Below are 26,275 nucleotides of genomic sequence, written 5' to 3' on the forward strand. Positions count from 1 at the left end.
ATCTCCTATTTACCTTAGTACCACTAAACAGTTTACTTTGGATATTTAGTATTACTTACATTTTTCTATGGTAAGTTATAAACATAATTCTTATTTAATAAGAAAAATAAGTTTGGACATTTTGCCTGAAACAATAATCAACTTTTATTATTGTTACTTTTCCTCTAATAAATTTAGAACATTTAATGGAAAAGCAAAAAAAAAAAAAAAGCTCAGCTTATACCTTAAATTACCTGTGTTCAACACAGAAAATAACAGACAAAAAAAAGAAATACTTACCTTTTCCAGGTTTTCTGTGACTGCAGGAACATGCAGAGATGCAGACATCAGTGCTCTTCAGCTGTGGCCAACATCAAAATCCTGAACTTCTCCACCTTTTCTCAAAATTCCATCTTCAGTTTTCAGAGGAGAGCCGATGATAAACACCTTCTAATGAAGTGTGTCACAAGTGTGCCAAATTCTGATTCCAGTCTGATTTGATTTTGCCCATAAATATGAGCAATTGTACGAAGACGATCACTGCCTGAAAGCTAACGTTCAAAGTCCTGTTGAGTATGAAAAAAAAAAAACCCAATCCCCTAAGAAGCCTCTGGTGGGATTGTGCAACAGGCTTAATAAAACCTCAGCCATGACAGACAAGCCCAATAAACCATCTGCAAAGACCACTTAGCTTCAGAAATTAAGATGAAATTTAATTAATAATCAGACAGAAAAGTGGGGGTTAACTTGTACTATCATCTGTAAATAGCTTATTCCCTTTCTGACGCTGGTACAGAAAACTGTTAAAGTTACAAAAACCATTTTCTTTTGGAACCAAATGCCAAACAGTGAATAATAATAAGTTGCCAAGATGAAAAAATAAAAACTGCCATGTTTGGTGTGGGGAAAGGAAGGGGTTCCATGGAAAGAGCCAAGGCTAAAGAAGAGTATGATTTCTGGCAAAACAGAAATCAGTTCATCCCGGCAGCAGGTAGATGCACTGGTGCCTGGTGTATGTCGGGCTCAGTTAACCTGATCTGGGCAGATATTCAGCTGTAATGCTGCAACAGATCTGGACAGATTTAAAGATCAGCTGTTCATCTTTGCATCTTTACTCAGCAGACTAACAACTGGCCCAAAGCAAAGGTTGGTCATTTATTTATAATGTTAAAGAAAAAAAAAAAAAAAAGTTAAGCATCTGGCACCTCCAAAGCCAGACAGACCTTTTTCTGAGGAGTTGGTGGAGACCAAACCAAAGCTAAAAGGCCATATATATATATATATACACAGAGGCAACTACAGTAGGTCTGAACACAACCATGGCAGGTTTGATGTTTGTTTTAAAAGTTCAAGTCTGAAAACTGGAAGTCAAATTTCAAAAAGTAAGTGAAGGTCACCTCGTGAAGGTGGATTTTTTTAAGCAGAGGTGGTGATTCAAAGAAAAACAGTGAAAGGTGGAACAAGGGTGCGTCCAGACTGACGACAGCACTAAAAACTCTCCACACTCCAAGATGCTTTACTCAAACTGGACTTCCAGGATTAAACATCGCTCAGAGTGTGTGTTGCTTTGGTTGATGATGAGAAATAAAATACAATGCAGGAAGTTTGAGTAACAGATTCATACTTTTAAAGGCCTGTCAGACCAAAACACTGCACAGCAAGTTATGAGGAAGGATTATACAACTCTGGAAAGTTATGACGGTGGCAGCCATCTTATCCTCCCTCTCAACAGTGTGCAGGTAAACAGGAGAATTTCACCGTCCACCTGACAATGTCGATCAGTTTGGCCAACAGAGTGCACTGCAGCCAACGCTGAGCCACGTTCAACTTCTTTGCTCCGCACTGGCGACACCTTGAAAACAGGTGTGTGAATAGATGCTGTGTTTTCTCTACACTGTGCTGCTGTCAGTCTGAACTCAGCCTAAAAAATACACACCTGTGGCTCAGCAGGTGATCTCAAGACTGTCCAAATCTACAGTTTCAAACTGTTTTCAAATAGCTGTCTCTAATAAATCACATTATATTTTTTAATTATTTCATGTTCCTGTGTGTAGTTTGTCTTTCACAGCACATTCACTCCCCTAAGTTTCCTAAAAGGCTGTAGCTGCTTAAAAAAATCCCAGTTCTACACGCTGTCTAGACACAACCTGCGATGGAATCTGCTAAATGTGAATGTATTATAAAGAGAGACAAGCCAAGTTGAGAATCCCTGGTCAAAAAAAGCACTTGAGAAAACAAAAACCAAAAAAAAAGGAGTGTAGGGCCAAAGTAGAGGGGCTGTGGTTCTGAAGAGGTTTAGTTGGGGCTAAAAACACGAGCTCAGAATGCATTTACAGCTCCCAGTTTAGGCTGTGGTGACGACAAACTGCATCTCTCATGTTTAGCCCTCCAGCTGCGAGGTAGCAACCCAGTTAGCATAAATGCAGCCCGCTAGAAGGGGAGAGAGTGTGTTGGTATGGCTCTTCAGTAACATAACATAACCATCATTTTACTTCCATAATAAATAAAAAAAAAATTATACCAAAGAAGCTTGTCAAATCTTACTCAAGCAGAAGAATACAAGAGAAAAAACATTTACAAAGAATATCTGCAGCAAAGTAAAACTTTAAGTGTGGTTTTTAAAATGTGTTTCAATTTGGAGGAGCTTTGCTCAGAGACACAGATCAATGGTGAGAGAGAATTTGAAGCACAGCAACTGTCGTTATCAAGTGTCAGACTGCTACGCAGGATAGCACATCCAGCTCGGAACAACGGCTTAGTGGTTGGCTGGGTCACCAATCAGCTAGTCCTGTTTCTGTGGTAATTCATCTTATGTGTCTGTATACATTTTTTCTTTTTATAAAATATTTTATTCATACAATCATTTCTTTAACTATAGCAACATTACTATTTAATTTTGAGTGGCAAGATATCAGTCGCACATCACCTCATAAGAACAATAGTATATAAACAAATGCAGAAAAAAACTATTCTGTATCCTTTTGAGTATGTCTCTCATTTTGCTTTTCAGTTCATCCTGTGTCTGTACACCTGTCTGACTGTCAGTGATGAGCCGATGGGAGTATTGCTGGTCCTGGTGGGGTGGGGTGGGTGGGGTCAGGGGGGGGGGGCGTGTGATTGGTACAGCTCTGAGCAGTGGCCTCCGCTGGCTAGCCAGGGGGAGGGCCCTGCGTGGCAGAACAGGTTGGCCATTGGCTGGCGTTAGATGACCCTCACGCCGGCCCGTTCACAGCTGGCTCTGAGGACAGGGCACTCTGGTCCAGTCTGCGAAGAAATGCAAAGGACATAGAAAGACACAGATGAACCTTTTTGGAGACAGAAAGAAATAACTTATATCTAAGATAATAAAATATGCAATAATAAAATGAACATGTGGCATCCTGGACTGACTCAGGTTTCTCGGTTTAGTGGGGCAGCCAAGAGAAACTCGAGATGAAACTCTCACACATGGTTCACAATGGCAGGCGGACTTACTTGGCCTCCTCTATCGCTGGCATTTCCTCTAGAGGACCATTGGGAAGCTCCACAGTGGACCGACACTTCTCACTGCTTACAGGAGACAGAGGACAGTAGAGAAAAAACTAATGTCACTAAATAGCCAAACTGGAATCATATTAAAATAACTCTTGTTGGATCAAGTTGTAATGGAAACCAGTGATGCATCAGCCTCACATCTGCAGACAGCTGTTAGCTGGGACGGACTGAATGAAGCAGAGTCCACACACTGTCCACCCACTGCCTCTGCTTCACAGTCCACAGGCACAGAGCTCAGATCAGTCTGCAGAACCTTTTTCAGTCTGTCCCTCTCACAGACGCAGCGTCCTGAGACACCACAGTCCTGTAAGCTGCAGCATGTCCCCAAAGACTCTGATTATTCACGTCACAGTTTACAGGACTGTTGTGATTCACACAGCAGCTGTCACCTACACTGCTTCTGAACCTAACATGACCTTCTGGTGCACATTGTAAAAACTGGATTTCCACAAAGCAGCAGACTTTTCCACATGATGCAGCCCTGCATTCACATATTTCACACAGATGTACATGTTAACCCAGCGAAGGCAAAAATCTATAATGTGATTATTTAAAAAAAACAGAAATAATCAGAAAATCTTTTTTTTATTATCACACCTTACGTAAGATACGTTTTTCAACAACATCAGAAATGTTCAGTGACAGAAGATATGGGAGTTGCACTGCTGACACATGCTTGTGCCATATTAGGAACAGTGTATCAAAAATATTTCATTAAAATCTATGAACAACTCAATAAATTAAAAAAGCTATTATAAATGATTCTGATTTGCATTACAAAGCCTATGTTGCTGTCTTTTGGATTCTCCCAGTAGGGGGCATCACAGCAGATCACCATCCGCATGTTTGATCTGGCACAGGTTTTCACACCGGACGCCCTTCCTCATGCAACCTGGGCTCAGGGGAGCCGGGGACCAAACTGCCAGCCCGGGGGTCAGCAGCCAACCTGCTCTACCACCTGAGCCGAGGCCCCCTGTGCATCACACAGACTATAAGGTCGAAAAATTATAATAAAAAGATCAATGAATTTGTTTCCTAATTTTAAAACAGAATTTTAAAAATTAAAGGGTTTTGTTATTCTATTTACTTGTGTCTCTTCCTACCATTTGCTCCCCGCTTTAACACATTTCCATTTAGTGACTGCTTTCATTTAAAGACACTTTGTTCAACCTTAAAAATGAAAACAGTTTGGAGACATTAACGATTTTGTTTATTTTCAGCATGGTAATGCATCATGTAGAGGAAAGTCTCCATATGAGCAGTGCTGAATGGTACAGAAGCGTGCACACGTTTTTTTTCTCTCCGTTCAGGTACGTGGTGTGTGTGTGTGTGTGTGTGTGTGTGTGTGTGTGTGTGTGTGTGTGTGTGTGTGTGTCTGACCCTGGTTTGGGACAGCAGGCTGTGGCCGAGCTGCTGACGCCTGTTCTCTCCAAATCCACACAATCCACTACGGAGTATTTCTCTGAAGAAGCGCTCTTCTCTTCATCACTGCAACAAACATGTACACACACACACACACACACACACACGCACACACACACGCACACACACACACACACACAGATATACATTAACACCATAAGAAGTAATTCATACCAACCACTTTCCCCACAGAGACACACGGAGCACAGTGAGATGTGGACAGTGACGCATGCTGAACTGACTGACAGAGCACACAGTAAAACAAAGGATGGGGGTGTGGAAATGGGGTAACTGTGAAACGTATGTAGGAAAAGCATCAAAATGTACAGCAAATGGAGAAAGTCAACTGTTTTGGTTGTTAAGCCATGACACTCTGTTCACTTTGTAGCTACAGAGCCAGCAAATAGCAGGCAGGCCTACAAATGGATTTGGACCCCGATTAGAGCAAAGTTGATTGCACCAGCCGTCAGTCTTGCTTTGTCTCAGAGAACCACCAATAATCTTGATGAGGCCTCAATCAAAGCAAAACACCCATAAACATCTAAATACGATCCAACATTTGAGCTGCTTCGTAACAATTACTCAGCGTTAGTCGTTTCAGAAAACAAGCCGTCATGCTTTATGGAGAATACGTGCCCAATTCAAAGTCTCTGGTAATGGTTGCCTTTGTGGACCAACATCTTTACTTTTGATGAAAGGAAAAACCATTCATACTGCTATCTTCAAATTTTATTTATCGAGTATAAACAAAAATAGTATTCATCTTTAATTCTACTTAGTGTACAAAACTCTGTTTTCTCTGACGTCTGACGTCCAGAGGATGAATCTGAAGACCAAAAATACTGATCGCTTTTAACGGCTTCATCAGCACTGGGACACACGTAGGGCCGTAAGAAACAGCGTCTCCATCACAGTTTGCACCAGAGAGAGCTGAAAGTTTATTTTTACAAAAAAGGAATTTTTGTAAGTAAAGATATGGATATTATTACTGTACTACTATTCCTGCAAAGAACTGTACTGAGTGGACTGTTACCATAAATAACAGGGGGAAAATGTTTGTCATTTTTCATATTAACTACTATGCTAAAATGAGGCTCTAAAATATTGTATCACTGTCTTTTGAATTATACTGTCACAGGCGTGTTAAGTCAGAGCCCAGATTTCTTTTTTCCACTGGTCTTTGGAGACATGACTCCTGTCTCCTGTCTTAAATCAGCTGTGCTTGTCCAGTATTGTTTCTTTTTGCACATTAGGAGTTTGGAAGCAGTTACACCTTTCATTGTGCATTTTCAGCTTAGTGACTCAATCGTAAGAAGGAGAACATGGCTGAGGGCTAAAGCCAGTAAGAAGGAAGGACTTGGACAAAGCAAACCATAAAAATAAAAGTATGAATAGAAATACTTTCCAACTGTGGAGAGGCTGAGGCCACTTCAGAAAACTAGCCTCCACTTTCACATGTGAAATATTAATTGGGTTTTAAACTGTGATGGCCTGTTGAAAGTTAAAAGTCATCTGAAAATTGAATCAACTAAAAAAACTGCACTTGGACAACACCTTTGGTAGAAACACATGCAGAATGGAGATAATGAAATAAACAAACAAGGAGCTGAAACCAAAGAAGAAGATCAAAACTGGGAAAGAAAAGTTGGTGGTTGACGTGACAACAAGACTACATCACGGCTGCAGGCTGATCTCTGATTGGCTGTACATACCGATAAGATTTCAACACTCTGAAGAAGACCACACCCACAACGCACAGCAAGAGAGAGAGGGGAAGCTTAGGTTGTAAGTGTCGCTCAGTTCATCAGACAGTTGTTATTTACTCAGACAGACAGACAATATAATGCAGCATCAACAATGGGACAGAAGGACAGAGGACGACCAACTGTAACACCTGTGGATTTAGAATAGTGAGGCATTGCACTAAAGAGACAGCACTGAAATCACCCCCTGTAGCACTGAATGGTGGCTGTACACAGCTGGATGGATGCTGTATGTTTCACACTCAGACAGTGCCTTGAGATAATGTAAGTTATGTTTTGCTGCTATATAAATAGAATAGAATGAAAAAGAACAGAATAGAATAGAATTGAGCACAAGTCATTAGGCAGTGAAAGAGTAAACACTAAGCCAGTCTAAGGGCCATGTTTATGGGGGTACCACGACCAGCTGAAGCAGCACTCAGCTGACCTACATCGGCCTTGCCTGTCTGTGTGGTATGTTGGTGGCCCGCTCACTGTGCGTGGTGAACAGGTGGGTGGAGAGCAACAGAGAGATTTCTTGTAAAGACACCATAATGTATGAGTATTCCAGGATTCCCTTCTTGGAGTTTTAGGATGACTGTGCCACAGCCTGAGCACTGACACTGCTACTAATGACATTCAGTCATTTAGCACAGCTATGTGGGGTTTTTGTGTGTGTGTGTGTGTGTGTGTGTGTGTTTGCGAACCTCTTGAAGACGGCGGTCTCAGTCTTGGCGTCAACGGTGAGGCTGACCGTTTCTTTCATGGAGCCATTGATGACTGTCTCTGTGATGCTGCGCTGCTCACAGCATGCCGTTTCCTCATCCGCTTTAGATCTCCCACAATCCTTAGGTGAGGTGGAGGAGGGAGAAGCCACACCCGTTCCCAACCAGCCATCACAGTCTGAGGAGTGTTAAAACAGATGACAAATCAAGGTCATTTAAGCTACTTCAACACCTCTCACTCACTGATGTGATCCTGGATTGTTTGGATTCTGCGACTAAGAGATAAGCTAAGTGAAATCCCACGTTTACAAGGGTCAAATTTCCTATAAAAAGCGTGTAACCAAGTTTAGGTTGTCACGGTGGGACAGCAGAGTGTGAGAGTCTGAAGATCAACTGTCAATATGGACGTACACGCTAACAAATCTCACCTTCAGGCTGCGCGGGTGCATTGACTCCCAGAGGGTCAATTGTCTCTATGCTGGTTTCCATAGCAACAGGAGAGTTGCACCTCAGTGGGTCTTTAGGGCTGAAAAAAACAAAAGCACATTCAAACACACTGACAGCCACAAGTAAGCAATGTTCTTCTGTATCTGCAGCACTGCCCGCACACTAACAAGAAACTGCACCAGAGTCTGTCAGGATGTCCCACCTAACAGGGGTGAAGTTGGAGAAATCGGCCCAGCCTGTTTCGGAGTTGGAGGTGCCAGAAGGAGAGGCGCTCCATGCTGCCTCGGGGAGGACTTCTGATGAAGAGGAGGAGGAGGAGGAGGAGGGCAAAGCAGAGGAGGCAGCAGGGTTGTTGGGGCTGGAGGCTGGAGCTGTAGATGTACCTGTGTCCATGGGGATGTCATCAAAGTTGGCTGTCCAAACTGGCCCTAAAAAAAAAAAGGATTTAAAAAAAAACCCTGATATTAAATATCAGAAGAAGTAAGGTGTTGATAAAACTATGTTTATCAGTTTATCAGTTAAAAAATAAAAACAAGCAGAGCAAGCAGCACTATGTCATTTCATATACTGTCCACCGGTTATGGTTATGTCCTTGGCTTGATATGTAGCTCTCTGATGTGCACCAACCTGTGTCAACTTCCATTCTGTCATCGGTGCTGGGGTTGGAAGCTTCAAATGGATCTCTCTTCCCATCCTCCTCTTCTGAGTCTGTGCTCTCTTCACTGTCTGTGCTGCCTGAACTCCTGAGATGGACACACACAGATCACAGGTTATTTACAATCCTGACTTCATCCTCTGTTTGTACTGGGGAGCGCAATAAATTTCAAAACTACTATAATCACACAAACATTCCACACAAAAAAACAGTCTGGAGTTCAAAACTCAAAACGACTTTGCAGATGCTTATATTTTATAATGAAACGGTTATGTTTCACAGTAACAACGACAATTTTTTCAAAGGAGAGGGATGATGGCCTTGAAGTTGTAGAACTCACAACAGAAGTTTACTCAGCATGTCATCACAAAGACACACATCTCTTTGTGTGCTTGTGTGTGTGCGCGCGTGTGTGTGTGTGTGCGCGCGTGTGTGTGTGTGTGTTCAGCTGACCTGGGGCGTCTCTGTGCCTCTGGTGCGAAGGTGACATCTTTTTCATCCCAGATATCTTCCTCATCTGAACCAGCATCTCCAAACTGCTGGATTTTCTCCTTACAGCGTGCCTCAAACAAAGCTATGTTCGCCTGGGGAAACACACACGTGTACACACACACACACACACACACACACAGGGGACACATTCTTAGAAAAGCACTGTTCATATCTACCGTACTGGTACATACAAACTATGGTTGGATCCTACAGAACAAAAGCCACTCAGCCGTGAAGCAGACATTAGCATGTATACCTCTAGTATCATAGCACAACAGCTTCACTGCAGGCCTCAAACAGAGTCCACCTCAGTGGAAATAAATTACAGCATATCCATTTATGTACTGCACATTGTGCTTTGCTCCGAGCTTTTGGTTCAAATGTACTTTTGTTAAGATGAATCTTCATATTTTCTACGTCTGCCATATATTTGTTGTATATCTGAATCACCTCACGTTGTGGCATCTGCTTCTAAATGAATATAAACAGTCATATCAGGAAATACAAGACATGCCATATTAATGAACAACACATTTTAATTTGTTTCATGAGAATCTCACTTTCTCCTCTCATTCACTGACTGTGTATGAATTCAAGATTAATAATAAAGTACTTACACTTTCATTTGTATTCAGTGAAAAATTGATGTCTGATATTCTATCAAAGGGAATACTGCAATGTTAAAGAGAACAGAGTTTAGTTTAGTTAGGGTCGTTAGGCATCCGCATATATGGCTACACACAGGCAGACAGGCTGTAGCACATCGCTGTAACACTTCATGTTCAATACTGCAGGAAAAACTACAACTTGTTCTCGCCCCATGCCAGGTTCATGGAAACATAAAGACAGTGCTGAAGAAGCAAGTTTTTTCAAAGACACTTGTTCTATACATGGTAGGAGAAACTGTATTCTGTACCCAACATTTCAAATAGTACATCAATCCTTTGAGGAAAGGGCCATCATATGTGGGAACCGTTTGCCATCTTACCCAAAGTCAGATAACATTAATATAAGCTCAACACTCAGCCTAGCTCAGCACAAAGACTGGAAGCAGAGGGAAACTGGAAGCCTAGCTCTGACAGAGGCTACACCTTCCAACAGCTCCTGTCATAAATGCTAAACCTGTACAGAGATTAGGACACACACCGAGATTACTTTTTCATTATCTTTTTCATCTTCCAGAGTCCAGGATGATGTGTTCAAATAGCTTTTCTTGTCTGACCAAAAGTCCAACACCCACATATACAGTCTACTATAAAGTACGTCATGGAAGCACAAAAGCCTTTGTTTTCACTTGAAAAGCGATTTACACAACAATCAGCCAATTACTTGATTCCTACCTAGATTATCAGAAATACTCATGTGTAACAGACTGACATTTAAACTCCCTTTCTTGCTATCTAACTCTCATCATCATTAATGTTTAGGTAGCAGCCCTAATACCTACACATTAGATCTTGTTTAACGTGCAGAAACTAGAGCTCCTTCCTAAACATTCATGATATGATTCATCAGCTAAAAAGTCGCTGAGTCAGCCCTTGTTTTGTCAGTATATTCATTTACCCGCATGCTGGTACAACCCCACTTTCTGCCGTCCCGTGTGACTAACTTTTTGTATCCACAGCAGTGATGGCGGCATCATCACTGGGTCAGATCAGGCCAAGGTCCTCTGTGGGTGATAAACCCTTGATATCGACGTAGCTGATGACTGAATAAAGGCTGATGTGTCTATTTTCCCAAACAGAGCTGACTTACAATTTTCAATTACCCAAAACAGAAATACCACAAATGTTTATTAACCTCAAACCTTCTGCATAATCACTGCACACGCATGCAACAAGAGCTGCATAACTCATCGCCCTAACCCTTCTGCTTCCAGTTTTTGTGCTGAGATGGGCTGAACACACCAGGGACTCAGTACTAGGAACCCTTTCATTAGATTAATACTGAGCTTACCATCTGACTCTGGTAAAAATCCTTGTTTTTTTCTTTTAATCCAAACCGTCAGAGCTTCAGTCTTTCCAGTGGGAAACAAGTGAATGAATGCATGAAGCTGGAAATTAACCACTAAACAGTTCTACAATGGCTCAAAACCAAGACAGATGAAAAGTCAACTGTAACACCTGTCCACACGTGAACCCAACAATCCCTTTACCATCTGCACACCCTGGGCACAAGCTTTTACCAGCCTACAAACCCCAAGTTCTGGAACTGCTCCATCTACCCGCTCTATTACTATCCCCACTACTCAAAGTTTGGGAACTGAAAAATGAAAATGGCACATATTCACCACAGTAAGGACAATCTGCTTTCCAAATGACTCTTCACCTAAGCCCACTTTTCCTTCCAATGTGTGCATTCTTGATGACTGGCAAGTATCTGACCTACATACAGCGTGTTTTCTTAATGCACAGCAGGGGTGCACAAGATGTCCACTGTACATCCGTTCAGGCCTTAAAGCCAAGTCCTCAGCTCGTAGACTGTATAAGGCTAAGTCAGACACTTTCGAGGCACTGTGACTGCACAGATGGGAAGATCACCAGACCTTACACCTAACTCAAATGGGAGAATTATCAAATACACCAATACAGCAGTTCTGTAGTGAGACTATCAGAGAATTCAAGACAGGTAGCAGTCTCCCTGTCGGGTTAATCTGCCATTTTTTCCAAGGCAACATTCTCTCACTGAGGCTGATTACAGTTAATGCTCTGAGTCGGTTTTATTTCACTCTTCATTTAATACATATACAAACATATGTCTTCACAGCTGACATAATTAGGTCAGGTCCTTTCATTCCTTAAAGAAAACCCCTTGTGTTTGCAGTAGTGCTCTAGCTGTTGTTTGTTTTTGGAGCTTTACTGCTGCTATTTATTGTTGCCAGATTTTCATATTACTAGTAATTACTCTTGAGTGGAATGACTCTTTCAGTAGAACAGGACCTCCAGACTTCCCTCTTTACAAATTAAAGCACGAGTCTTAATCTACTCCTCTAATCTTTTGAACGTATTTTGTGTTCCACAAATGAATGCCAGGACTTGAGGAACAGATTCTGAACATTTGTATTGGTATATTGCTTCTTTCACCCAGCCCATTTTTTTTTGTTACACAAGAGACTTTTGCATAGTCTGATAATGCTAAGCCCAAAATCTATGTGAAAAGAAAAATGCTCTACTTCACCCCACAAGATGTTTAAAGACATTTGAATTCATTGATCAACCAGCAGTTATCTCAACCCACAACCTTTGCAGATTACACCCCCAAAAGCAGCTCGCCCTAAGGAAGGTAGAAAGGGACAGCACACAGGACACAAAAGCTGGATATGGTTTCCTCTCTTGAATCCATATTTTGTGTTTGTTATAGCAGCCACATCATAAATTAAATAAGGCACACGTAGAAAGTAATGGCATTCGTTTTAATACATCAGGATTGCTGAGGTATTGGCCATTTTAAATGATTACATTTTTGTGCAGCAAACTGGAAATATAAGATGTGTATTCCAATCAGGAGAACTTTAGGTTTATTCAGTTTAATTCAATTTTATTTATATAGCTCCTTCCACAATCAAAATTGGCTCAAAATCACAGTTAAGCTGCATGACATCTTGTGGCATTTAGATTTTAAGGTAAACAAAAACAGAATCAAACACATGTGTTGTAACATGTCATAATAACGGGGCAGAGAATGAAGAAGTTAAAAAAGAATAAATGAACAAATCTGCCCTGCCAGCTTTTTAATGTCTTAGGTGCCCTGTCCCTTCGGTGTTACACAGTAATACTTAGACAGGAAGTCTAGTCATGCAGGATGAGTACTCACTCCACAACATCGTCCTGATCAGCAAACTCTTCGTCATTGAAGCCGAACTGCTCAATAAAATTGGACGTCATTTGTTGCATCTGATAATCAGAAAAGGCCTGGCAAAACCCAAGACCAACGATAATGATATAGTCTTGGCTCTACACAAAGCTGGTCATTACTTGCAGTACAGATACATAGAAAAAAAAAAAATATATATATATATATATACACACACACTGTTGTAAAAACAAAGAATGTATAACATGTAGGCTACAGAGGTTAATAGCTAAAAAAGCACAAACATGCATTTACAGTTAGAGGCCATAACACTTTAATATTACTTTGGAAAAAAACAGTCTATTCTATTTACAGTAACTGTAAAGTTTCCTAAATAACATTAGTCGTTAATTAAATTAATTCAAAACAGGATAGAGAGATGTTCCTGTAGCTTGTTACTGTGCATGACCCATAGTCACAAAGTATGTGGTGAAAAAGGTTTTTGAGGATATGCATTACGTTTGTACACCTCAACAATCAACATCAGCAAACACATCTGTATGCCAGAATGGGGATTTTGTGGTGAAAGTGGTGAAAGCTGACGATCCAAGTCCCATTCTCTGCAAACTGGGTTAAGAGTCGTTTTGTCTAAGCAGGACTGTCTGACTCTGTTCAGACAATACTGTCCAATTAAACTGCTTAGAGGATTTGCCTCTATAAATGAGATCGTTTTGTAGATCCAAAAAAAGATCACATGACAAAACAAAACAAAACAAAACAAAACAAAACAAAACAAAACAAAACAAAACAAAACAAAACAAAACAAAACAACAGAGCTCCTGTTTAAGACTAATGAATATCTGTAGATCAGTTAGTTCTGTGTGGCTATGGGTCTGCTTTGTGTGCATATGTGCATTTGTGTACATGTGAGTGTTTAGGTCTTACTTGTTGTAGAGAGGAGTCCTGGTGAAAGCCACTGTCTTTAAAGTCCACCTCGTCATCACTGGAAGAATGGATGTGGTGTGTGTTTACCTAAAGACAGTGAGGGTTGGGGGTTAAAGAGAACACCACACACATACACTCTTATTTTAATCAATACAGCTGTACACATCTGTCCCCTAGTGGCTCGTCATTTACTTGCAACACACAAACACAAACCGAAGCTTATTTTTAATGCTTCGAGCCTATTTTTGTCCACATCGTGTATGCAACTACAGTGACTGTGTGCTAGCCTTTGAGCAATGCTAAAACACAGATGGCCTACGCTAAATACTGTGCCTGAATGCACCCTTTGTAGACAAAGACGTAGCACTGAAGCCGCTGCTCTGCTAACGTGCTGTTTCATTTAAAATCCAGTGTGCTCAACTACAGAGAACACAATATAAAAATATAATAACTTCTCACTGTCTGAATAACTGCATTTCACACCCAGCATGTATCGTGAAATAAAAGCTTGACACCAGGGTTTAAGTTCACACAGTTACTCACCAGGTCGACAGTGTTTCTCTTGTTTGTGTCAGCCAGCTGCCCAGAAATAAAGGCCTCCCATTTCTCTCTGTCCTCCGCTGGGAGCTCTGTGTCAGACACACACACACAGTCCATTTATACTCTATCCTTATTTACTGTATGTTTAACAAAACTGTTAAAAGAATGGTGCTTCATGTCAGATGCCACTAGTTATTTTGATAAATAACTACGTTAAGTGATGCCACAGGAAGATTTCCGCTGAACTACTCCCAACATGTCTGAAACTGATGAGACAGATGAAGACAGATAGATATGAGTCCTTACCTGAGATGAGCTGTTGTATCTGCGGTCCGTTCGGGCCTTTGTCACAGTTATGAACTATAGAGTTGGCTATTCTGGTGAGGTGACCCATGTAGCCTCTTCTCCTACCACCTTCCGCCCTAAAACACACATCAGTACAGTTTTATGTGGGTACTTCATTCTGATTTATTCTGATTTACTTTTACTTTCTTAACTAGTCTTAACCAGTGTGAACCACAACCAGCGACTACACTTGTGTCATTCACATTTTCTCAGTAAAAGGAGCACAGAACTTTTGGCTCTGTAGTCAGCTCCTTTCTATTCTCCTGCAGCAAATGACAACACAATAAAACACTGTTACAACCTGACAAAATTACTTATGGCCTCATTTACTGCAGAGCAGAACACTTACTGTTCTTTCTCATTGGAGCTCCAGGCGTCTACGATTCTCTGTATAAACTGGCACTTTTGAAACAGCTGGAGGAGAAAAATACGAGGAAATTAAATACAGCTAATTTACTGTCTCTCTAATATAGTACATACTGCTGCCGTGCCTGCGATGACACACATACAAATGAGTATTTCTTTTTCTCTCATATTCCGCTCTTACATGTTTGATGAGGATGCTCTCCCTCGCATGTTCCTGCTCTGTGTCTGGCTGGATGTCTGTGGGGGCGGGAGGCATAGCCAGAATCATGGCTGTGCAGATCTCCACCTGAATGTGGAGGAAGTTGTTCCAGATGTATTTGAAATACATGTCCTGTGGAGCAAAACAAAATAATTATGAAAAGAGAGATATTAGTACATGACACTATACTGAAGAAAAATGCAGTTAGTATAAAATGTTTTTTGTCTTCATGATTCAAGGTAGAATTTAAGTTTGAAATAAAAAAAGAAAAAAAAATTAAAAACAACTTTAAAGTTAAAGGCAGTTCAAGGTTCCAGTGACAAACGTAGTCTTGTTTTGACCCCATGTCAGTGACTTTGGTGAGCAGTTTTAAAACAATCTCAACTTTAACATCATTATCTAAACCACTTTCCAGTTAGAATGGCACTCAGTAGAGCACACACCTCCACTAAAGCCAAACAATCCTACACGTCTGTCAAGCCCTAGTAAGATGTATCAGAGCAATATTTGTCAAGCTGTATGAGATACTCATTATTTTTGTATTTTACTGACCATGACATGGAACCAAAACTGAAATGACTATCAGAAGCAATCCCAACATATTGAAGAATTTCAAAGAAGCCAAGATCTCAACGTTAAAAAAAGAAAAAAGAAAATGCAGCACAAAAAGGAAGACAGAGGGCTTCTTTTTGTCAAACAATCTTTGGCAGAGTAAATACACAGGAAGTGAACCTGTTGCAACAGAACAACGAGAAAACAAAAACAAAACAACTCTGTGAATGTCCCAAAAAATCTCCAAAATACAGTACTCACTAGTATGACTCCCAGTGTGTTGAGGTTAATGAGTTCTGTGTTGATGCTGTGTGTGTTGCTCTGCAACAGACTGGCCACCAGTCTGACCACATTGAGCCTGGTGTTGCCCACTGGAGGGTCCAGCACCCCCCACGTTGTCTTCATCACATTCTTCTGTTGGCAGACAATAAAGAGTGCTCGTTAAACACAACTACCTGGGATATATTCCTACTAATTAGTAAATACGCATACAGGCACAGTGACTTGACCACTTCTAATTTTCAGCTGATTTCTAAGGAAAATTTTTACTATTACAAGAAAATCCTGCAGTTTCAGGAGCAACACTGTCATTTGGAAGTAAAACATCTTATGACAAACTAAACTAGAAACAACTGACAATGGATAGAAATAAAATTATTTTAATACTCCCACGCAGACAGCAACCTTCATACATTCATAACGTCAATCTAGAAAACATTTAGCTATTTCAGAACTGTTTACAGCAGTCTGTGGTTCTTACCTTTGGGGGTTCCAGTAGCAGCTGGTGAAAGTCTTTGAGTCGGGGTCTCACAGCCTCCAGGATGCTGTGGTTGACAGAGAATGAAGGATGGGACATCCCTGGGGGACACTCCATATGGCCCTCAAACCTACAACATTCAAAGTCAACATCTAATGAAACAGTTCACCAAACACACACGTTACAAATTTTATACTGAAGTGTAAACATACAGTTTTTCATCTAAACCACCATCAACGTAGTGTAAACAGCTGTGGCAGTTATGCAGGTGGGAGTGGTTAGACAGGAAACTGATTTCATTATTATTTCACTGTATGATGAACTCGTGCATTTTCAATCATTTTAATGTCTTAACTAATCCATTATAACTGTGGGAGGTGATATGAAGACAAAGTAAAGGAAGTATGAACTCAGAAGCGCCATCACACACGGATGCTTTTAGCCATCATTCCTATGTACATCCAATGTCAAATTAAAACACAAAGAGTGGCAGAGTCCACATGACGTACGCTGGTCTCCTTGTCTCAAACAAGGTGAGGAGGATCTGGATAACACTGACAATTGCAGATTCATTCTTCTCCTTGTCGAAGATATTAGACAGCAGCTGTTCCACCGTCTCCTGCCTGAGGAGAACAGATGAAGACGGAAAGCACACTCAGAGTCACTTTCTCTATCAGGAGCGCAGTTTGTGTTTTCAACAGGTACAGAAATGAACCATGACTATAAGAACTCCTGTGGTTAAACGATACGTACTTTTCAAGTGTGGCCAGAAGTGGGTCAGGCTCTGAGCATCCCTGGACCTGGAACATCTGATCTCTGCTCAGTCTGATGATCTCACACAGTGACTGGGAGGCATTAGAATGTCTCTGTGTTAAGAAAGATGGACAAGAAGGACAAGTAAGACAATAAATCATAGATCTATGTTCCTGAGTCTGAGGCATTTTTAATCTTCCAATCAAAGTCCTGATATTCCTGAACAGGTTTACAATAAGCACGTTTTCATCTTGATGCAGATTAAAAAAAAATAACTGACAACTGACAGCCAGATGTTTGTTTCAGCAGCTGTTTCATCAAGCAATTACCAACAAGACAAGACACTAACGCTCACAGCCAGATGTTTGTTCCTTTTCAATATAGTTGATTGTTTCAACCTGGTTTCCTTGTGGCTCCTGGTTCATTTAGCAACATGACTACCACTATCAGCCTGGCTAACAAAGTGATTCTTCTGCCAGGCAGAGTCTCCACAGTTACTCAGTGGTTATTCCACCATCAGCCCTTTCCACTACCAAGGAAAATAAAAGCACTATCCTCTTCCTGTTTTGGTTGTGCTATGGCAGATGCACTTCCTCTGTGCAGTAAATCGAGCCTTCATTTTCCTGGGAGATTTCATACCCAGTGGCAAACACAACTGCCTGGTGAAACTAAGGCTTCAAGGGAATCAATCTAAACATGGATGGTGTCATTTTTCTATAGCTGTAACACATTTACTTCAAAAAAAGTTCCCAGATTCATGCAGAGCCCAGAGAGGACTATAATATCTTGGTAGACAATGGAGGAAACTCACATCCTCATCTTGAGAAGGCTGTACCATGTCCACCAGTCTCTGAATCACCTTCTCCTCATTCAGCCACTAAAGGAAGACAAGAGAGCAGAGATGGTCAAGACAGCACAAAATATTCTGAGGGAAACCAGGAAGACAAGACCTTCAATTCAAAGTGAAAGGGAAAAGTTTACAGAATCATAATCACCTTCAATGTAGCAAGTGGGAAAACTCTGTTTGTTATGTAATGTTAGGAAACACTAACATTTCTTTTCAAGCCGATGGAGCCTGTGCACCAAATAAGAAGCAACTCCCGGTTACAAATGCACAGAACTTGCGTGCGTACACAAAGAAACTGTGTGCATAGTTAGCCGTGTTGCATCGTAGCGTGATGCTAGCCTTGCAAAACCAGCCTAAATAATGCAAACTCAGCTTCTGGTATTCAATGTTATTCTAAACATGTGACTATCCCACTTGCAACGAAGCAGTGTTGGTAACAACCGAACCATAACGCTGTAACTCCACCTTAATTTATTTAGCAACAAATTAAAGTGGATAGCTGCTGTTTTTCAAATGGGAAATCAAAAGCAATGACATCTCATGACCTGCTGAGCTTATGCAAGCAGAAAGGTGTCATGTTGACGTGTCAGTGAAAAACAGCAGCATGAGCTGTCTTTCCTACAGCATACTGTAAATGACCCTTGTAATCAAATGTTTACTTAGTCATGCAAATTAGCAATGAGCTAAATTTCATTTGTTAGCCTGGTCCTGTGGGTTGTGATGGTCCAATTTAAATGACTTGATGGGTGAAGAGATGGCACAGATCATATTTAGCACAAATGAGACAGTGTTGTCCTGCTACCCACGTTGAGAACATCCTGTCGTAGCTGTTGTGGTTCAATGCAAGTGAGCATTCTGAGCAGCAGGTCCATGATGGCGGATGTCCCGATGTGTTTGATCATCAAGTCTACAAAGTCCTCCCGCTTCCGCAGAAAATCCACTATCTAGAAACGCAAACAAACCATACACACCTTAAAATAAACACAAAAACAGTATTTCATGTCTAAAGTTTAAAATATTCTTACTAGTGATTATTATTTTTTGTTATTTATGTTTTTTGGAAAAAGAAAAAGAAATCATACAATGACAACATGCATCCCCTTTTCTAACCAACTTACCTGTTCAGGCTTGCGTCCTATAAGAATGGACAGGACCTTGGAGAAAAAGCTGGCCAGGAGCGGGTTGAGAGGTGGCTCATTCTGGAGGAAGCCATAAAGTTTCATCAGCAGTTTTTCATCTTCTCCCAGTCGGTCGTTTATCTGGCTCACATCTGACGTAAGCAGCTCACATGATATGTTGGGATACCTGGAAGATAACAAAGGCTGCCATTAGATTTTTACAATGTGATGGTCACAATACTGCAAGATGACAAAAACTGTTATGAGGGAGAAAGTAAGAATAACTTGGTGTGACCACTAATATCAGATTCTAAGTCAAGAGATGTTATGGACCTGATCAACACTGGATGAACAATCAGATGTTATAAACCACAAATGAAGGCTACAGAAAGAGACAGAAGGAGTATGAAATTTGATCGTGCTCATAAACATCATGTTGTCCAGAAGTCATTACCAAGCTGCTGAACCACAGATAAAGTTTAAGATTACAAAAAAATAAAAATACAAGCTACTGACAGCAGCTGTGCTGTGAGATCGGCTATACTGACAGTTAAAATTAGTAATGACAGGGACAGTTAGAAGCCACAAAAGGCTGTTATATTCAAGTCCAGCCACAAAGCATCTGTTACCAAACTGAATGAGCTGCACACTTATTATCTCTGCTTGTAAAGCATGCAAACGGTCAGCAGGACATCTCTAAACTTTATTATAAGTCTGGCTGCTGAAGAACACGTTCTCAGCTTCTGAAGCATTTCTGTGTACATTAATACTGCAACAGAGCAGTGACCGAGCCAAAGCAAAAGTGGAAGACACTGCAGGAACTTAATCACTGCAGGAAACCAAAACTTTACCTGCATTTCACAGAGAGGAACTAGCGCCTAAATTTATTTCTTCTGCCATAGCTCCTGGCCCCCATAAAGTCCATGCTCTGGAAATAATACTTTCTGATGACCCAGGAACTATCGTGGCTGAGTTTGCAGTGCTGAATGACACTCAAAGCACTGGGTGGTATTAATATTAAGGCGAGGAGTAGACAGTTCTTGTGTTGCTTACTGACATTAAAAACTAAATTATCCATAGTTTGAGTGAGTGAGGCCGGTGCTGTGGAGTTTCTTAATCTCCTTTTCCACCTCTGCATGTCTCTTTTGCATCCATCCATTACATCCGAACACCAGACACCAAACAACAGTCACATTATAATACCAAGTGATCCATGTTAGTGCTTCCTCGTGTTTTAGAACTGCATGTCAAACAACAATGTCTATTTATCTGTTACAACTAAGAGATGCATAAAATGTTTTGTGGTCTTTAGATGTGGGGAAACACAAGCAGGAATGCGCAAAAGAGAGTTTTAGTTCCTTTTTTAGTTCCTGTGGCTACTTAATTCCTCAAACTATTTGTTCAAAAAGTGCAAAAGACAACAGGGGCTTTTGTAGTGCAGGTTAAAATGGCCACCATTTACCATCCAATATTTTTCAACATTCTGCAAATGCCAAAATTCTTTGATTGTGCACTGTAGTGATCCATGATAAGCCAATTAATGAAAAGTTTTATAGGGTGTAATTTAATTGTCAAATATGCTGTCCTCCATGCAAATACACAGGTTTGATGTGTCGTCTCTGAGCTTGTACAACCATTGATGACAACTGTGGCATTAATAAAAAAAATTAATGGTTGCAGTGAAAACGCAAAGAGAGAAAGTGAGACTTACTAAGGTATCTACATATGTGTCTGTCTAGAGGCAAATCACTCTGCTCCTCCTAACCCAATGCACCATTTCCACTTACTTGTATTTAACCTTCTCCTCAACATCAGTACTGGGCTCCTGTGTGATGTAGGTGACCAGGTCCTCCATGCACTGTGGTCTGAGCAGGAAGTCAACCAGCTTGTGGTTCTGAGCCTTGCATTCCTGCAGGACGTCATCCTCATCCATCACCTCTGTCAGCGTCACATCCTCCTTCTCTAGCAGCGTGTCAATGTGGGATGTGGTGTGGAGGTCAAATTTCCAAAACATGTTGGCTCTAAAAAGATCACACAGCCAGTGACATACGTTTTATAGAAATGTGTCATTAAAATCAATACAAAATGGGCTGTCCCATCAGACATGACCAGAACATAACATGATTTGACTGCCATCTTTTCTGCCTACCTCTGTGTATGTTGGAGTCCAGACGGTGGATCTCAGGTTAAAAAGAGGTGTGTTCTAGTCTTTGGGACTTGTGGCCCATTCCAGGCTAGCCGGATGGACAGGCAGGCAGACAGCGGTGATGGACAGACTGACAAACAGCACACATACAGCAGTTCAAAAGCACACACCTGTGAGGTAGAGACACAGAAACAGATGGAGACGTGTTGTTGAAGGAATGTTCCACTGCTTTTCATGTGGCTATTACAGTAATTTTGATCATTACTTGTAATTACAAAAGGTACAGATCATTCCCAAACAGCCACACAAGCAGAGAGAGGACTTTTTTTCTGTTTCTCCTGTCCTACAATACCCTGTAATCACCATAAATGCAACATTTGGTGATGCACATCCTTCACAAGCAGGTAAGCTTGACTGTTATTTTCGTTAGGACATACAACTCCATATTGATGCCTGCTTAAATAATAAAGATATAACAAACAAAGAATCTGATAAAACTATGAAAATCATCACTAAAGGCCAGCAAAACAGTACAGAGTCATCCAACAAAGAAGTTCAGTGAGGTTCAGCTTTTCCTGAAAAGCAACATGTCATCATCCAGCAAGAGTCTGTGTTAGCCAATCAAATTATGCAAGGGCACGTTCCTGGTGGATTACTTCGTAACATGGACGCTGTATTTCTACTGTTTACCTCGTAACTGTCGTAACTAAGGATAAAACAGTTGCTGCTGTGATAACTTTCCAATGCTGCAAAATCCCGTTTGCAATTATTACAAATTGTTGTGCAGCATTATGGTCCCTAATAAGCCTTTAAACACAAAACAGGGTACTCAAACCTGACTTCATGGGCTGTATTTTTTCTCTCTCTCTGGTACTTTAAAAGTCTGTCCCCAACTAATCCAGCCCATTTTTATTAAGTAGCCAGCACTGTCAGCGACTAGAACCACAGCTACAACCAAGCAAACACTATGACCCTGCTGGCCATAGATTGTTGAAACACTTACACAGTATATTAACAACAAAAAGCAAAGAGTCAACATAACAAAATGTGTGTCATTGTTCTAATACTTTCTGCGTGCAATTTAAATGCTTCTAACTACTCATGAAATTAGAAAGAACAGACCGATATAATTTTATTATTTTCGCTATGATGGCTTGACGATCAGAGCCAACGATGCTACTGAAATAAAAGTCAGAAAGACTGACTGACGTGATGTGAACTGTTTTTGGAAATATAACTCATAATAAATGTAGTGTATGATTAATAATTTCCCCATGATCTAGTGTTAAAAAAGTAACAAAATTTGTTTTAAGAAACTGTAATATTGAATTGTAATATCTGTAGAATTGTAACACGAATTGCAATATATATCAAACCAGCACCAAAGTATTGTAATAGAATCTAATCAGAAGGTAAGCATATTATTCCAGCCCTACTTCTGTAATAAATGAAAAGAGACTGTCTGCATCCTTTCACAACACATCCACATGGACACTCTCCACTAAATAAAATATTACAGAACTCCACACAATTCTATTTAATACACCACAGCACACAATTTATAGTAATAAAGGAAACAAATACTATCAATTTGTGATGCAGGCTATACTTTAATAATACAGAGCTGTTCAAAGTTCTATGCAGAATTTACTGTCACCTTTTCCATATCCAGTACTCAGTATACAGGGGAACGAAAGCACATCGCTTCAGTGCCATGATCTACACAATAAGAATAACATGGTAAAAAGCTGAGAGCAATGTTTAAAGACAGTAAAGTGCAACTACTATTGAGCTGAGTAATGCACAATGAAAACTGCAAACATTTAATTTGTTGCACTGGCCAGGTGTGTGCTCTGCAGCTGTATTACAGAGGGAAAAAAATAATTTTAAATTGGACACTACTGACAGTAGGACTCATAAGAACTTGTTGATATTGTCCTGATTAAGAAGGGTGAGGGATACCCTGCTGCCTGAAATAGTACTTCGATTATAACATTATTTTCCAGATGTCAGAAGCAACACACGTCAATGCAGCTAAGCATCGTGAGACAATACTTCATACTAAGCATGGATTGATTAGAGTAATGGATTAAGTATATCCAAGTTAACCCAGGTAGGTTTCTTCTGGAGAAACTTGATTTCTCTGCCTCAGACATGCTAAGTCAGGGTTCTAATGGGATATTTTACAAGAGTATATATAAGTGACACTGGTTAGGGAAGGTAAAGCTGTAAGATAAAAAGAGATGATTACGAATAACTTTTCCCTAAATTATAACAATCCAAACTACAACTGAAACTGAGACACATCTACACAGCTTTTACAGCTGAACAGTATTTGTATAATTCATTTTTATTCACTGTGTAGTGCAGTCTCACTACAGGGCCTGACCCCTGCATGTGCTGCCAGTTTTAATGGAGTTTCTTTTTTTTTTAATCTATTCAGTCTGCAGCCTCATACATCAAATATCCCAGTTTTACTGTAAAAATTGTAATGAGTAGGGGAAAATCTGATTGCTGACCAGCTGCATGTTATCACAATGAGAGTAAACCACTCTCCATTTTTTGCCAAATAGATTCTCCCAACAACTGGTTTTCTTGGGTTTATGCAAACACAGTTATTTGCTGCATGGACAGCATATGTACGGGAAGAGGGGACAGTGTTCACTGGTGCATAAACCTTACTCCCATTTATACTGAAAAAAAATGAGATGGCACCAAGAGACTACAGCAAATATATTCGATCACTGTGAGCTCGAAACGATTTTAAAAACTAAAATGTGGTGAGACATGAGTATATGGTTGTTTTGGGTTAAAAGTTATGAGTTTTACTTTTAATTTAAATTAACTCATCAACAGCTGTCCAAGTATTACAACCATAAAACACATTTGAGTGTCAATACTCCAAAAGAAGAGAATTTTTCCCTTTATTACGGTAAAACCTTAATTAGCCCCCAAGCCCAACAAAAACAGTGAGACATATACCAAAGGTCAAAGGCTATAAAGTACTCTAGGCAACCGAGCAGAACCTCAGGAAAACAAACTTTTACAGCTTTAACGAAGTTCCTGATTAAATGCCCCAGCCGCTGTCACAAGACCGCAACAAAATCGATCAGTCAAGCTACTGACAGTTTAGGTAAAGTAGACTGGTGTTTCTAAGTTCGCACCCTACGCTGTGTGCGCATGCGAAACGGAGAAGAGACACCAGCGTTTTCCGTACCTAAACCAACAAATCTGCCATTGCCTCTAAACCTAGTCTTGCATGTTAATTTTCATTAATTTACAGTTTCTAACCCCGAACTAACAGGCCGAGACAGTGGAAAACACAGCTTTGTCTCAGAATACAGTAGTAACCGCAAATTAGGACCATTAGTTACACTGTTTTCCAGCTATCCGCCAACCGCACGCAAAGTCAACATCCCTCACAAACACATGATGGCCCCATTATATACAGCTAACGTCTGGTTTGGCAAACGTTAAAGCTCTAATTTCGGCTAAACTCGGACTGAAAAGCAAGGCAAACATCCGATTCTTAAAGCTATTACCTGCCTTATATAAGGTACGACTGGCTAGCGTTATTTGCGTTTTGCTGTCGAAATACCACGTTTGCAGTAACGTCAGTCCATTTACATACCAGGGCCCAAGACAGACTAACAGTTACCGCTAGCGCAACAGTAACACACCGGCTCAGGCTAACGTCACTAGGCTATCGTTAGCTATTGTTAGCTAACCTGGACACCTAAAATCAGGATTAAACAAATACCAGAGACGACATCAAGTTAAACTGTATCAGTGACCTTTGAAGCTAACGTTACTTGGCTGACCAGTTGGGCAACTAAATAACGCTACAGCTTCACAGTAACTAACAGAACTGAAATGCAATGTTAACGTTACCCCTGTCCTAGCTAGAGGTACACCAAGAGTGTCTGACAGCACAGTGTTAAGATGGCCAAGTATGCTTCTTGCTAGGCAGCTAACATTAGCCGGCTATCAGAAGACTGCTGGCTAATCGTCTCTTCAGCACCAACCAAGTGCATGGACTGGCAAGTGTACTTACCGAATGACAACGGTAAACGGCGAGTCTCGAGCATGTGGCTTATCTTGCCATTAGCCCCAGGCCTTAACAAAACAAAGGCTGAAATAACACGAAATTCCGGTAAGGAAAATAAAGCGTTTAAAACTGATTCTGACAGGCGCGAAAAGGTAGATCATCGGAGGGCACTTTTCAAGATGGCGGTTCCGTCAACTTCAGCGACCCCTTCCCCCACTACAGCTGCAGCGTCTGTCACTCAAACGGTCACAGGAAAACTATTGGTTGCAATCCCATCGCTCAAAGCAGGACATGAAGTTTTATTGGCTACTGAGCCTGCCACTTCAAGGCGTCATTTTACATCGGTGTTTAAATTGTGTGGCCCGGAAGAGTGGAGTTAATGCTGTTTCGTCAACTGTACACATTTAATGAAACTGCCGTAACAACAGAAGAAGTTACGAATTTATTTCAGTTCATCTAATTTATGACATAATCCTATTTGGCAGAAACTCGCTTAATCTTAAGCATTAACCCCACCCGCACATTTGCTTAGAATTATAAATCGAACATCCTCGCACAGCACGAGCACGCCTTGGCTCACTGAGAAACGCCTCATCCACTAAGGGCGGTGATGGATCGAAGATAGTAGACAGTTGAGATGATTTTACCCTTTGGCTTAGTCTCGAAAGCAAGCAAGCAAACGCAAACAAGACTAGTGTAACCAAGTAAACACACATAACAATACCTAAACTCTTGCCCTGATGAAAACTCAAACTCGTGATTTAAATCGTTAATAGTTAATCGTTAATAGTTGCACATTTAAGATACATATTTTTTTATCATTCTAATCATGGTTCATAACTGTTGAGACAATACAGCAGGACAATACGTT

The 26,275-nt window shown here is 40.7% G+C and overlaps 1 protein-coding gene across 3 annotated transcripts; it reads right to left on the minus strand.

Annotated features, from left to right (window-relative positions):
- Positions 1-687: 687 nt before the first annotated feature.
- On the minus strand, positions 688-25,599 carry ppp6r3 (protein phosphatase 6, regulatory subunit 3). 3 transcript variants are annotated; one of them, XM_041037592.1, is made up of 25 exons: positions 25,411-25,599; positions 21,360-21,526; positions 20,998-21,231; positions 19,211-19,397; positions 18,899-19,036; positions 18,057-18,122; positions 17,246-17,358; positions 17,002-17,115; positions 16,496-16,622; positions 15,997-16,149; positions 15,166-15,315; positions 14,968-15,032; positions 14,580-14,695; positions 14,277-14,362; positions 13,734-13,820; positions 12,810-12,856; positions 9,614-9,668; positions 8,958-9,088; positions 8,477-8,592; positions 8,052-8,277; positions 7,831-7,928; positions 7,385-7,580; positions 4,894-5,001; positions 3,454-3,528; positions 688-3,243 (listed from the first exon to the last, which is right to left on the minus strand). In XM_041037592.1, the coding sequence occupies exons 3-25, from the start codon at positions 21,222-21,224 to the stop codon at positions 3,192-3,194; spliced, it is 2,733 nt and encodes a 910-aa protein (XP_040893526.1). In that variant the 5' UTR covers positions 21,225-21,231; positions 21,360-21,526; positions 25,411-25,599; the 3' UTR covers positions 688-3,191. The 3 variants fall into 3 exon arrangements, with proteins under 3 accessions (XP_040893526.1, XP_040893524.1, XP_040893525.1); XM_041037590.1 differs by having other exon boundaries at positions 12,810-12,907; XM_041037591.1 differs by having other exon boundaries at positions 689-3,243; positions 3,454-3,525; positions 12,810-12,907.
- Positions 25,600-26,275: the final 676 nt, after the last annotated feature.

The sequence above is a fragment of the Toxotes jaculatrix genome, chromosome 5 (assembly GCF_017976425.1).
Source record: "Toxotes jaculatrix isolate fToxJac2 chromosome 5, fToxJac2.pri, whole genome shotgun sequence".
Classification (NCBI taxonomy): domain Eukaryota; kingdom Metazoa; phylum Chordata; class Actinopteri; family Toxotidae; genus Toxotes; species Toxotes jaculatrix.

Excerpts from the sequence above, each read along its gene's own strand:
- ppp6r3 (XM_041037590.1), bottom strand. The coding sequence starts at position 21,224 with ATGTTTTGGAAATTTGACCTCCACACCACATCCCACATTGACACGCTG. Across the intron at positions 19,398-20,997 it reads GAGGAGAAGGTTAAATACAA|GTATCCCAACATATCATGTG; the intron begins GTAAGTGGAAAT and ends GTTATCTTCCAG. Across the intron at positions 7,929-8,051 it reads TCCAACTTCACCCCTGTTAG|CCCTAAAGACCCACTGAGGT; the intron begins GTGGGACATCCT and ends TGTTTTTTTCAG.